Source organism: Pungitius pungitius, chromosome 15 (genome assembly GCF_949316345.1).
Source record: "Pungitius pungitius chromosome 15, fPunPun2.1, whole genome shotgun sequence".
Taxonomy (NCBI): Eukaryota; Metazoa; Chordata; class Actinopteri; order Perciformes; family Gasterosteidae; genus Pungitius; species Pungitius pungitius.
This window is the reverse complement of record NC_084914.1, coordinates 2,686,525-2,701,199: the sequence shown is the minus strand read 5'-3', so window position 1 is coordinate 2,701,199 and position 14,675 is coordinate 2,686,525. Positions and strand designations below refer to the sequence as shown.

General features: G+C 43.3%; 3 protein-coding genes across 3 annotated transcripts in view; 2 read left to right on the top strand and 1 right to left on the bottom strand.

Moving 5' to 3' along the window:
- LOC119206994 (uncharacterized) overlaps positions 1–14,675 on the top strand; it is a gene marked incomplete at its 5' end in the record, with an annotated part of 242,444 nt that overhangs the window by 215,155 nt on the left and 12,614 nt on the right. The window lies entirely within an intron of this gene.
- Positions 54–5,383, top strand: zgc:66427 (uncharacterized protein LOC406256 homolog). The gene is made up of 5 exons (XM_062557894.1): positions 54–1,014; positions 1,993–2,088; positions 2,181–2,286; positions 3,116–3,214; positions 3,718–5,383. Exons 1-4 carry the CDS (start codon positions 459–461, stop codon positions 3,171–3,173), a joined length of 816 nt encoding a protein of 271 aa, XP_062413878.1. The 5' UTR covers positions 54–458; the 3' UTR covers positions 3,174–3,214; positions 3,718–5,383.
- LOC134105113 (uncharacterized) lies at positions 7,512–9,946 on the bottom strand. Its single transcript, XM_062557625.1, has 4 exons — positions 9,850–9,946; positions 8,232–8,531; positions 7,862–8,149; positions 7,512–7,687 (listed from the first exon to the last, which is right to left on the bottom strand). The coding sequence occupies exons 1-4, from the start codon at positions 9,905–9,907 to the stop codon at positions 7,512–7,514; spliced, it is 822 nt and encodes a 273-aa protein (XP_062413609.1). The 5' UTR covers positions 9,908–9,946.

Below are 14,675 nucleotides of genomic sequence, written 5' to 3'. Positions count from 1 at the left end.
CAACACCCACGCGTGGATATTGCTTATAAATATTTGTTCGTGTGCGCGCGTGTGTCTGTGCTTACACACTGCGTCGGGTGACGTGGTGACGCTACCGTAACGGTTGGAGTGCGGCTCAGAGCGAGGAAGCGAGCGCGCTCTATTTCCGCTGCAGCAGCGCGAGACGGGCACGTCAAAAAGAATAGAACAGAGGCGAGAGAGAGAGAGAGAGAGAGGGATCATGTGGACGGTTCGGACGAACTGAGGCCTGTGACGGACCGCCCGATGACGAACACCGTGTTCTGTGAGCTCGGTCACCAGGCAGCTGTTGACTTTTAAACTTCACGTAAGAAAATACTTGAGTTTTAAGGGTCGTTTCGAGGTTAACTCGACAACCCCCCCCCTCCACCCGGCCCCCCTTGTGCTTTGAGGAAGCAGCTAGGCTAGCCAGCTGAGTTAGCCCCGTTAGCTCGTCAGAGATGGGAGCCAGAGCGAGTCGTCTGCAAGAAGAGCCGGTTGCCTCGCCTTACGGCAAAGATGGCCCGAAGCGGGACTCCTACCGGCGGCCCCGCTGCGCAAGGCCCACCAGCCTCATGGTCGAATTCTCGGCGAGCTTCGAGGACGCGGAGGCCAACCGGAGCCGATCGGAGGAGGGCAGCGACTCGGACCCCGGGCAGCAGGGGGCCAGCGCCGACGACGGGAGCCCCGGCGACCCTCGGAGCATCCCCTCCAGCATCGGACCCGCGTCCCCCGCCGACGACAACTGCAGCGAGGGGAAACCCGAGGAGGACGGAGAAGAGGCAATCAGCCCGGAGGCCCCCCCGGCAGCTGCGGCTGCGGCAGCGGAGCAGGAGCATCCCGCCGGGGAGGAGACAGGCCGCACGCCCCACCGCACTTTTTCCGAGCGGCTGCCCGGGAATCGGCACTCCTCCGCCCGCAGCGTGGGGGCAAGATCCGCCCGGGTCCGCAACACACACCAGCGGCCGGTGTCCGAGGCTTGGATCGGCCTGTACCGTGTTAACAACCGACATGGCAGTAAGTCAACGTGCACTCGGTGGTTTTGTTTTGTTTCTTTACTCTTTTCTATGTGCAAGTTTTTAGATTCAAGGTCCTGCATGAATACCATAATAATTGACCCGTTTCCATCAGTGGTTGTTTTGTACATTGTACGTATAATACACAGAATTATGGGAAGGTGTCAGAATTGTCAGCATTTCACTTTACTTTAAATAAATTAGATGTAATTTGGGTTGAGTCGTTCCGTCAGGCGACTGCTATTTAAACTGAACCTCAGGGGGCCTGTATGACAACATGGATATGATGGTAAAGTAGGAGGTAAGCATGGTCAACTTAACAGCCATAACAGTAAAACAATATCAGAAAAAGTGACAATCACACCAGAACAGACTTTGAGAACGACAGTTTATATCTTGCACACATTTAGTTTCATTCAACACTATATACATTTAGCATTAAAGCATCTCCCAGTGCAGCCCTCATTGTTCCCGGGTCTGAACTTGAAATGGGTTTGCATTCCTGAACAGATAATCTCTTTTCTCGTGCTTTGCACGCTGACGAAAAACCATCAGAGACCCCATTGTTGCAGAAGCAGAGCCGCGGCGTAAAACGGGACGTAAAACGGGACGCAGCGACATACAACCCCGCCACAGAGAAAGCGTGGGGCAGACGTGACATCAGAACCCAGCACGCTGGTGGGTTTCCCTGAGCCGGGGAAATGGGTCACGACTTGGCGCTGTTGGCAGCAGCTCAGGGATGGAAGGGGAGGAGGAGGAGGAGGAGGAGGAGGAGGGAGGGGGGGGGGGGGGGATGTAGGATGTCCACTCCCCGGGCCTCGGCCCTCCAGCCTGAATCCCCCGGCATCGCGTAGCGCCTGCGGTCAAATAGAGTTTAAAGCTGTGTGAATCTACCGGGGACGAGAATGAATGAGTGAATGAGTGAATGAATGTGTAATCTAGAATCATCTGAGAGATGCCTGTTGTCTCTCCTCTGCAGATATCCGCTGTCCTTTCTGCTCCAAGCCCTTCCCGGGGGGCCGGATCGAGGACCACCTGTTGAGCTGCCTCACGTCTCCGCCGCTGCCGTACAACAGTAAGTGTTGTATCTCTGGGGCGGGGCCTGGCGTTCGAAGCGCATGGTGGCAGCGTGTTCACCTGTTTGTGTGTGTGTGTGTGTTGCTGCAGCGGACGTGCTCAGTAAGGACAGCGGAGAGTGCTCCATCTGTTTGGAGGATCTGGCACAGGGGGAGACCATCGCCAGGCTGGCTTGCCTCTGCGTCTACCACAAGAGGTAAAGCCGCTCCGCCGCTGCGTCTGCATCGGGATGACGAGTGCAAACGACTGCGTGTTCAAGCGGTCGCAGAAACGCGCACTATCGTTATTAGTGACCCTTTGTCCACAAAGTGAAAATGAAACGTGCGTTCAACACGAGAGCCAGAATCTGTTGAATCTGATGCTTAATGTAGCGAAAGAAAAGCTGAACCCTATTTTGGCTTCTGTCCTCTTTTAAGTGTTTCTTCACATAATTTAACTTGTGGGAATAACGATCCAAAAAGAGGTTTTACCACTGTAAAAATCACCCAGCCGTTGTTCCATTTTTCGATTGGACGCTCTCACGATTCTACTGCTGAGGGTTGAACGAGCACATTGCGTGAAAAGAAGCGGGCGTGAAGGTGTGTTGGACCCCTCGGTGTTCATGCAGGCGTCGGCACGCTAAATGCTTCCTTACTCTTCATTCCGAAAGCACCCAGTCCATTGTTTCCTATCGTTTGTTGTCACTTGTTGAGACTTGAACGTGTACAGAGACGGAGATTGGGTATTTCGTCAGGGGGGAAAATCCTGCCTGCGATTGTTTTTTTTTTTTTTTTTTTTTTTTTTTTCCAGTCTTGCGTGTGTTGAAGCAGTTTGGAAGTGCTTCAAACTAGCGGCAGGGGTCCAAAAGCTCATGAAGCATTTAAGCTGTGAGCACCTGAGATTTGGGGAAAAGAAATATAGAATTTCATTTTAAAAAAAATTCCATATTGTACTTTAAAAAAAAAAAAAAGTTGTCATGAAGATGCCGTAAATCGTTTGGAGGCTCTGGCGGCGGATCGTAACGCTGTGTGTCCTCCTCCCTGCAGCTGCATCGATTCCTGGTGCAAAGTGAAGCCCTGCTGCCCCGAGCATCCCTTTGACTGACGGGTCACACGTATTCTGCACAGCAACCAACCCAAACTCAGGTGTGTGTGTGTGTGTGTGTCCCTACGACCAAAGAAGACACTCCTCAATATGAGTAGTAGAATCACAAGTATCTGTTCAAACATTCAAGTTTTTGTCAACTAAATATAAGAATACAGAGAAAAAAACATCTGTTATTCTTTTCTTTGTGGGCAAGTCCACTTTGTCTGACAAACAGTCCAAAAACTAAAAATATATGACAACTCAAATATTCAGGCCCTTTAATCTTAAAAAAAAAAAAAAAAAATCAATATTTGTTTTACTTTTATGTGCTAAATAACAGTTTAACTATTTTACGTGATTTTTGCACACATTTGCCACATCATGTGATACCGTTTAAAGAAAGTATCTCATATGTGACATTCAGTTTAACCACGTTAAAAAAGGCCTGTTGGAATCATTAATATAAACATGAATCCAATGCTTAATAGAATTATTGAAACAATCGTTCCAGTTTGCACGAGTTTGTCTAACGTCCACTCTGTCATTTCCCCCCCCCTCACAGGAGACTACACTGAATCCCAATAAATTCCCAATAAAAATGTGTAATTGAACAAAGAGAAGCCCACTTTCCTCCTCAGACAGACCTTTATCTTTGAGGGGGGGGGGGGGGGGGGCACATACGATCCAAAGATGAAGCTCCAGTTGGCAACGCTCCCCCTGTTGGATTGGTCCATTTTGACCATTTCACAACGGACTACCACAAAAACAGCTGCTCCGTCTCCATCTAATCTCTGGAACACGAGTGGAGAAGCTTTCCTTCTTATGTGTCGGATATATAATATAATATAATATATATATATTATATTATATCTCCATTTTCCCAATGCATTTTCATCCCAGAAAGCTCTTGGACCTGGAGAGGAAGACCAAAAAAGGTTAATTGTGACTCCGCCTCCCCTCCTGTGTACTCGGTCTCCTTCCAACCGGCTTTCGGTCGTTTTATCAAGTCTTTTGCAGAACGACTATTGTTCCTCGTCGTCCATCGGATGAATGTTTTCCTTCCTCGGCGATCCCCAAAATGAACCGTAACGCCGTTGCTTTGTTTTGAACCAGCTGGAGGTCGAGGACTTTCTTTTTGGTGAACGTGGGGGGCCTTTTATTTTTCAATATATATCACCGGTTAACATTTCAGGGGGAGTTTGGGGGGGGGGGATAATTGTTTTCAGTTTCACGTGGTCAGTTGGCGCTGAGTTTAATGTGCTGCTACGTGCCGAGTGTGTCGTTGGTATTTCAGAGCGATGGCAGCGCTGCCGGTTTCACCCATTTCAGCACTTTTGCCCCTTTTTTGTGCAGATTTTTTAAATTTTTATTTAATATTTTTTTTCCTACATAAGGTTGTATGTGTGCTAGTTGTCAAACTGTGTGTGTGTGCGCTGTAATAATTGCCTGGTCTGGCGGGTCAGTTTTAATTCGTAAAGCTAGTTTTTAACGGCACGTGGCAGCGGCACGCGTCGCCGTGGCAGCGGCTCGCGTCGCCGTGGCAGCGGCTCACACGGCCCCCTTCCTTCCTACCCTTTTTGTTGCTATGTTTCGGACCTTCTCCTCCCTCGTTCTCAAACGCCCTGGGGTGGGGGTGGGGGTGGGGATGGGAGGGGGGACTTTTGGGCTGGATCCCCAGCGATAGTTTTGCCATCTGCTTTCAGTGGTGGCAGATTGTGGAGGGATGTACTTTTGGGGCATGTTTGTGGCATGTGGCATCTGCTTCTCTCCCCAAACACTGGAGGCGACGGACAGCTGATGATGAATTATTACAAAACCAGCCCCCCCCTTTCCCCCTTCTTTACAAATGAGTTGATAGGATTTTTTAAATATTTAATCATTGCTAAATCTGTTCAATAGCTTTTCCAGCCTGGTGACTGGGTTCTTGTGCAAGCAGGTATTTGTTTTTATTTTTTTAGGGCTGATGCTCTCGGTCTAGTTTGTTCGCCCCCCCCCCTCCCTGGTCCCTGGTGTTCTGCACCCTGAGGTGCTATGACTCTTCTGGCCACTAGAGGGCAGACCTGTGCACGATTTGTTGTGATGGATGCGTAAAGAAAACTAATGCCAAAAGTCTGTGTGTGTGAGTTTGGGAGCATAATGTGAGAGAGTGGAGTTCATTAGAGGTTACATTTGTTGTGGTGTAAAGTTATGATGTTGCATACTTTGGCTGGGAGGGGTGTGTGTGCGGGTGGGTGGGTGGGTGGTGGGTTGTCAATTAGACTCCCCAACATTAGTCTTCACTTTCTTACCCCTCCTCTAAGCCGCGTGGTGCCAAACCTCAGTGTTTTTGTATAAATGTCCCTGAGTCGCAGGCCTCTGATCACACATCTTCAGTGTGCTTTTCGGTGTATTAGAAGAGGATGTTGTTTTTATTTTTTTTTTTATTTTTTTTTTTTTTCTTTCAAAAGAGTCGCCACAGCGGTATCTGCACCCCCCCCCCCCCCTCGAGATATGGACAATCTGCCTTTTACTCTGGTATTAAAAAAAAATCTAAATTAATTTATTAAATTGTAAATATGTATTGCAATTGAAGAAAGTTGCTCGGTCCTTGTCTGTTCAATATACTGTTTCTAAGCTCGACCTTTTGTATGTCTCAGAAATTGTTTTTTATATGTATTTTTTACAATAAATATGTGTGAGAGGTGTTTTTAAGTGTCCATGGTGGGTTTTGTGGTTCTTCGTCCCGTCCGGTGAGGCCTGAAACAGGACAGACTCGTCCTGAAGAGATTCATTTTGAATAAGAATTTAAAGCTAGAATCTGAAAGATGGAGCTCTGTGACCTTGTGACCTTTGCCTCCAAATCGCTCCCAGCTTTTGTTTTTAGTGGTTAGAAAAAAGAAGAAAACACTTTGTTGGGCACAACAAATGGACCCAGATGCCCACTCTGCATTACATTAAATGACATGTGTCTTAATAAGAACATGTTTCAAAGAACAGCACTTTGTTTTTATTAGTAATCAACAACTTGGAATGTCTTAAGGAATCTGTCCTCTGCCTTTTAATAAAGACGTCTTTTTTTTATATGCGTCGGAGCAGGTTTTTAATTGTTGATGTGTTGCTATGGTGATTTTGCCGAACTTGCTCCGTGGAACCGAAAAGCCTGATCGACGTCATCTCATCCTGGAAATGATCAGGCCGACCTGCGTGTGGAACGGCAACATCATCTGTAACCATAGCAACCGGGTTCACTGGACCAGGACTTGATTCCTGCTGAACATTTTTGCTCCTTAAATACAGGTAAGACTTAAAGACGACTTCATGATGATAATGCACCATCTGCCAAATGAAGTCACCTTATAGTGTGAACCATTAATGACTATAAAAAATAGGTAAAACTAAATAAAATGATTTCTTACTATAGATCGCGTTACAAAGATGTTTTCACAATCCAAACTGCAGTCTACACAAACGTGTCACAATTGGAGATCTTAGTAATGACATCTTTTACATTTAAATCAACGTTGATGAAGTAATAAATATGTCGTTGTCCTGCAGGAAGCTTTGGTACCTGGTTTGATTCATCATGTCACCTTTCATCTGATCATTTCCTAAAGAGCAACGATTTAAACATTAGTCTTTTAAAGATGATTTAAGATGCAGGAGGCTTCTGTTATATATTTTTATTTAGGATTTTTTAGACAAATGAATCAAATCTTTTTCAACTGTGACGAATATGTGAAACAACAGAATTTTAAATATTTTTCCATATCATATTTTGTCATCAGTGTATCAAGTGTCTTTACTGTATTGACATATTTGATTCTTTGGTTAAAACTCACCAGAGGGACACGTGACCTTTTAATCACTGAAACAAGAAACAAAATAAGTGTGAAGCTTTAACAAGTTCTAAGTTTCCACCCAAAACAAAACCTGCTGAACAAAATTATTTACAAGTAAATACTGTAAATGCAAGCAGACAGTGTATTTTTTATCATTGTAAATATAACCGTATGACGTATTATATGATGTATCTGAAATGATTTGCTTCCATGTAGTTGGTCTTTATCATGCATATTTAGATTTATTTACATCCACCACAAAACATTTTTACATGATCCTGTGTGATTTAATGTGTATAAATCAATGGATTATCAGCATTTGTTTGAAAGGTGAACTATGATGTTTACATTAAGTTTTTTTTGAGTCCACGTATTAAAGTTCTTTCCTTCACCAGGAAATGTCTGCAAAGCTGAATTCATAAATACTTTAAATCCTAATAGTTTGCGTCCATGTTTGCTGCTTTGCGTCGTCTTCCTCTTTTCTTCTCCTGGTGCGTTGCTGCCACCTGCTGTGAGTCAGTGGAACATCATCAAGGGTCTAAAAGGTGACCTTTAGGTGGGAGCTTTCCTCCAGGGCAGCGTGAGGGGTTTGACCTCCATTTCTTTCTTGGTGCTTCTTGAAGTCCACGAGGTGAACAGTGATGACGGCAGACACCATGATGATCAGAGCCACAGAGAACACCACCATCTTCACCAGGAACACGAAGGGAAGCTCTGCACCAGAAACACACCACAAACACAACACATCTGTATTTGTATTTAAGCCCTGCGTCCCTGAAGAGGAGCTTCAGAGATGCTCAGAACTCAGAAAACACACAATAATTTATTTAAAACAAAGAATGAAACTACAAAGTGTCATCAGGAAGTTGTCACCTCTTTCAGTCTTACCAGCATGTTCAGGGCAAAAATGTTCAGTCGTATTAAAGTCCTGTGTCCAGTTAACCTGGTTGCTATGGTTACAGATGATGGTGCTCTTCAACAGGTAGACCTGGAGAGAGGCCCCAGAGGTCGTGACCTCTGATCGCTCTCCTCCCTCCTGACTGCAGACCCCTTTAGGACACTTGAAAGTGCTGCTGATGTGAGAGTTGTGAGTCCTGCAGGTCACATGGAGGTCACATGACTCTGAGCTCCTGGAGTCCACTCGGTCCACGGTCAGTTCAACTGGAGACACTGGTCCTGAGGGGGGGGGGAGGTTTCTGTGAAGATTTTATAAAACATGGTGGCAGAAACTCTACCAGTGAAATGTTTACAGACTCACCTTGAACTGTGACCTTGTATTCAGATACTAGTTTGTCTGCTGTAGATGTAGATGTTGCTGCTACAGCAGAATAAACTCCACTGTCGGCCTCTTGGAGATTCTTCAATATCACAGAGAAGTTTTTCCCACCCAACTCAACCTTTCCAGAAACAGCTGCTTTTCCACTAGGATCAAATATTACTAAAGGGACTGTTTTATTGATTTTCCATTCAACATATGAAACCCCCTCAGGAGGATCAGCATGAAGCTTCAGGAGCAGATCACGTCCCTTCAGCACAAACACAGGAGTCTCAATGGTTCCTGTAAAAACAGTAGACACATGATACAATAAACATCACACACAACATATGATGAATCATTCATTGCTGAATGTTACTCCATCCCTTTACTTCATTTCTCACACATTGAACCAGCGGTTCACCTTCAGCTCATCACTGCTTAACATGAAGTGACAGGTCTCTTAAAATGTCTCACGTCGTCTCTTCCTGAGGACACAGAGAAGCTTAACAGCACAAACTAAACCCACTGAGACCAAGTTGGTGCCCAAAGTTCTTCTTCTTGACGTGACAAAGTATTTCCATTGTGAAAAACAGGGTCTTTGTGTCCCTTTGTCCTCTTTCCCTCCCTCTCAGCACACTAATGTCCCCCAGCATCAGCTACACTGAACATGGATGCATTTAGAAAATAAGACGTCCACAGACTGAACACTGAAGGAGTTCAACTCTGAGAGGAGTAAAGGTCAACATTTGTCTTGGAGGGAAAGATGCGTTCAGCCCGTTTCAACAAGTGGTTACAAAGTGTCTAAAAGCACCTTCAATGTTTCCTCTGTGTCACACACGTCTTCTACTGGAACGCTTACAATATTCATTAGAATAAAACGTGAACAATATGAAATAAAAACTGAAACCTCTTCCCTCTACAACGTAAGCTGAATGTCACAAGCAGTGTGTGAGGGCAGAGGCAGGAATTAACTTTTTAATTTAATCAAAAGTCCAAACCAAAAAAACAAAACCAAAGACACAACAAAACTGACGACATGTGACATGCAAAGATGAAACAAGGGACAAGAGACTCACAGGGCTTAAATACACAGGTGAGGTGCAGGTGATTGGACACAGGTGGAAACAATCAGACACTAGAGACAATCACAGGGAGGCCAGAAGAAGGCAGGAAGTGAAGCTAATCCCAGGAACACGAGACATGAAACTACAAAATAAAACAAGGCATGAACCCAAACCGTGACACAGAATGTGTGTTTACGGTCTGTGTGTGGATCCAAATCTTCACTTAAATATGGAGAATAAGTTATTTACTAATTATATATATAATATATATATTATATATATAATTAGTAAATATATATATATTTATATATTTATATATATATTTATATATTTATATATAGTAAACTCATAACGTTTACTGAGACAACTTCCTGCCTCTGAGAACTCAACACGGATCCTGATTGACCACAAAGAAACACAGAAATATATTTTTAACCCAAATTCATTTGGAGAAACAGTTCAACAAAATGAAGTGTTCATAAAAGCTTTGACCTTGAAAATCAAATTGACAACAAAATTATATATATATATATATATATTAATAAAGTCCTCACCTTGTGCTTCACATGATGTCAGCAGAGAAACAAAGAGAAGCACGACGCACAGCCTCATTCTGCAGAATGGAAGAATGATGATGAAATGAGTGAAGAACGTTTTACTTCCCTTCGAAGCAACAACCAATCACTTCAAAGATGTTAAAATAAAGCCATATATGTCTCTATGTGGATGACTTGTAACTACCTTCACATCATGACGTGGGCTCATATTTTATTAATTAATGGTCTCTTCACTTCAGCTTCTACTGCTCGTCTGTTGGAACTCTGTATGACACCAAACAAAATACTTTATTTTTTTTTACAGTTTTTCTCCATTGTTTACACACAAATTCTGGTACTTGACACACAATGACCACAACATGTAACTCATGCACCAACCCCCCTGAACCAATTCTGCTAAACTACAAACACAATTCTTGCTTTACACTCAAATTGCAGTTCTAAAACACACTTTTTTCAAAACACTACACACAATTCTCTGCATTCTCTTTACAATTTTTGTGAACAAAATTTTGTTTTCACAAGAAAAACACTGTCATTCAAAAAATAAGTCAATGGCCGTACTACAGTTTTTCTCGATTGTTTAGACACATTTTCACACAATGGGCAAAACCCCTGCCAAAATTAAACTTTACATTCAAAACAATGTAATTTCTTCTCAAAATGGTATTTTGTTTTCAAATGACAAACACAAACCATCAAATGAACAGACTTTTATAAGAACCACTGATGTGCTCAATGTAAAACACTATGATGAATGGAAAACACTTCTCCATTCATCATAATGACTTTGACCTTTTTTTTGTTCAGTGTTACACTTACTACAGACAGTACATACATATGTTTTGTAAAATATTTTAGAATATTGTTTTTGTACTCAGAACACACAAATACACGGTAACAAATATATTTTATTTTCCCCACGAAAACAATGCACACAGTGTACAATGTACACTGTGTGCATTGTTTTTGTGTTGGTTGGGATGTACACTGTACATCCCAACCAACACAAAGTTGCACACACAGTGGTCTACATACAAAACAACACAAGAATTTACTGTATAAGTTACAGTAAAAAACTATGCTGCATCTTCTCTTCTGTTCCGGTCTGTTCCACAGAACCTCATCCACATCACAAGTGAGTTGTGGTCATTGTGTGTCAAGTACCAGTATTTGTGTGTAAACAATTAAGAAAAACTGTAGTATAAGGGTTTTTTGCCTTTTGTAAATAAACTGATTTTGATCCTCGCCTCAGGAGTCGTGCATTTGGGTTCAGGCACATTGTCCAGTCGTAACACAGGTGTCTGGAGACTACCTGGTACGGTCTCTATTTGGATTTACTGAGTGGCTTCTTCTGAGCCCACATTTCTAGTGATGTAATAAAAACTACTTGTTACCTCTCTCTGCTGCAGGGGTGTCAAACTCATTTCAGGTTCGGGCCAGATACTGCCCACTTCGACCGAATGAGGGCCACCGGTTCGGCTGACGGGGGGGGGGGTGCGCGCTGACGCTGGCGGTCCGAACGGCTGAAGGGAGCGATACGGCAACGGTTTGCTTGCGGCGGAGCCGTCACCCGGCGGCCGTAAACACTCCGGCAGCAGGCCGCACTTTGACACATGTGAATGAAGCACTCATTATAAAATATAAAATGACAATGCGGGCCACATCGGGCCCACGGGCCTTGAGTTTGACATCCTCTTCAGCATCATTATTTACACTTAGACATTATTTAATATATGTGTTTATAATAAATTCATGCATTTCTATAGTACAACCATTTTATTATAAAAAGGACCAAACATCGATATTCAATCATTTGAGTCAATACACTACATGAATATAAAGTGTAATTTGTGTTAGTTGATGCTTTTCTTTAGTTTAACACCTAACTTATCTTTGTAGTTCAGTGCACTCACAGAGATGACAACTTCCTCTTTAGGTCCATATTTAAAATGTTTCTGCTGAGAACAGAGAATGTGTGAAAGAAAGAGGAAGCTGCAAAAGCAACTTTTATCAGAAATCATCCTGCACATTAAATGATTCTGCAGAATAGTTTGAACATGAATAAATGATTAATCTAGAATACAAAGATACAAACAAACCGTTTCTCTATTTGAAGATGGATTTTTTTTTGGTTTTCTTGAAAGCCAACATCTCTGCAGGCTCTGAACAGAGAGCAAAGTCATCCCAATGCTACGCCTCCACGTAGCGTTTAGAACTTTTGATCACATTTTGGGGTCGAGCCCGGCGTCGCCCGGAGCCTCGCTAACCTTGAATCCTGCGTAGCAGGAGCCCAGCGTCTCTCCGTGAGGACGGGTTTGGTTCAGTATGAAACCGGTCCCTGATAAGAGCCCATTCATTGTGGTGATAACTGGGCAGCACGCAGAGACGTGGCCTCTGTGACTCTCGTGGCCTTTCACAGCTTTCTGTCACCAGAGAGGGCAGCTCCAAGGTCAGCTCCATGTGACCTTTAAGATTCATTTATCAAGCACCTTTAGACTGTTGCATTTAACGCTATGAAAGCCTAATAAATACGGGAACAGGCTTATCTCCATGCTGTGTCTGAAGATTGTTAAATGATATTAAAACTAAGTGAGCCGGCCGCAGCGTGTTCGCACAAGAAGGAAGATCCCATCATGTGCCATGTGTGTTTAAAAGTGGTTAAAAGTGGCTTTACTGTGCCAACAGTGCGTTGACACAACGACGCCTGGTGTTCTGGTGATAAAACACGATAAAAAACTCATTTCTCAAGTGTCTGTGTGTTTCTATCAAAAACATATGAAGTAAACTGATGGAAACTGATGGAAATGCATTGATCCCAAAGCACCAGGTGCATCATAAACACAGGGATACACATTCACTCGTTAGAGTTTCACTTGCTGTCTGTAACTTGTGTGTTTTGTGAGGGACAAAGAGTTGAAGCAGCTACACAGAGGAAGTCCTGCAGAAAATGAGACCTGGTTTTCTGATGCCGCCTGCTGGCTGAAATCTGACCTGCAACGAGGCCCCAGAGGCCAGAGCAGGTCAGGTGGAGCCTCCTGTCCTTTATGTATCTCATAAGTGAGCAACTATAACGTCATTTATATATTTATGTTTTCGTCAATTTCGGGTTATAAATAGAAGGTAACTAAAAATAGTTACACAGTAATTCCACTTCAGGCAGAGAGTACACATCACCATGGTGTGACTTGGTGATAACCAAGACATTCTGATGTACCATTCCAAAATAAAAGCCTCTCAAAACACCATACATGACCCAACTTCCTTCAAAATCTTTTAAAAGGTGTCTTTTTTAAATTGCGCCCTACGCACATAGTTTAATATTTCTTCTGGCAAAATGCAACTTTTAGAGGCCAAGGTCTCTGTGTGGATTTGAAAAGAATCGGGTTTAATCCCTGGGAGGAGTTCAGTCTTTTACAACTGTAAGAAAGAAAAAATATGAAAAAATTAGGGTCTGTTCAGGGGTTCAACGTTTACACATCCTGCAATTCTGGTGAGGGCAGGCCGAGCCATTTGGAAGTTATAAATCTTGCCAGATTAAGCCACACCCCTTGCAAAGTTCATTATCCGTAATATCTTCTTAAAACCATAAGACAGGTTGGAAATATGGATGTTTAAAGGGTGAGAAGTTTATGCTGTATGAGAAATATGGAGCAGATTAGATAAAGTATGGTCGAGTTAAAACAACTCCAACGTTCGTGGCAAATGGTGGTTTTTTGAAAATGCTCCTAAAATAGGCCAAGAAATGAAAATAGGCCAAAAACAGAAAATAGGCCAGAAACATGCCAAAAGGCAGATATTCAACCATTAATTACAGCGCTCCATATTCTTCAAAAATTATGAAAAACGTAGGGTGTGTTCAAGGCTTCAATGTTCACACATGCTATAATTTTGGTGACGGCAGAAGTTAAAAATCTGACAGATTAAGCCACACCCCTTGCGAAGTTTATTAGCCCATATTTCATCAAAACAATGAGTTATCAGCACTATTAGGATATGCCAAGGGCACATTGACTCAATAATGATCCACCGACGGTTTCGTGACAATCAAACTGAAATTGACCAAAATGGGTTTTCACTAAATTCAAAATGGCGGAAAATCTAGTTATTTTTGCATACCATGATTGACTTTTTTGTAGAGCATGCGGAAGAGCACCTGTGTGCCAACTTTCAAGTTGATCGGACATTGGGGGCGGAAACTGGCCTAGTGTGGTCTTTTTTAAATGTCTAGAGGGCGCTATAGAGACATTTGTTTATACCCAAACGTGAGACCCAAAAATTATCACATTTTTTAACAGTCCAGATATCCACGCCAAATTTAACAACTTTTTGAATATGATAAAGGCCCCAAAAAGGCCCGCGGTTTGTGAGAATAATAATAATAATAATTCCTTGAAATACAATAGGTTCCTCTGCGACTAGTCGTAGCGAGGACCCTAATGAATGAATTCACTAAACAAAGATGCCTTGTTGAACCAATGGCCACTTTGTTTTCACCTTAACTGGGACACGGAGGACACCGAAGGAGGGAAGTGAACCGGCAAGCAAATGATTAAATGAGTATGCAGGAGACGGCATAGGAAGCCAGAGAGGCTTCAGACGGGGGGGTAAAAGGGATGAGTCACACACACACACACACACACACACACACACACACACACACACACACACACACACATCACGGTGCGACATGCAGGTCTTCTTCCTGTCAGGAGTTGATGAGTCGTGAGATAGTTTCACCTGCAGCACTGTATCTGTTATTCATGTGGAGGACCAACTTGTCCTTTAGCTGATGAGAGGTAAATCACGCTCATGTCACGTGT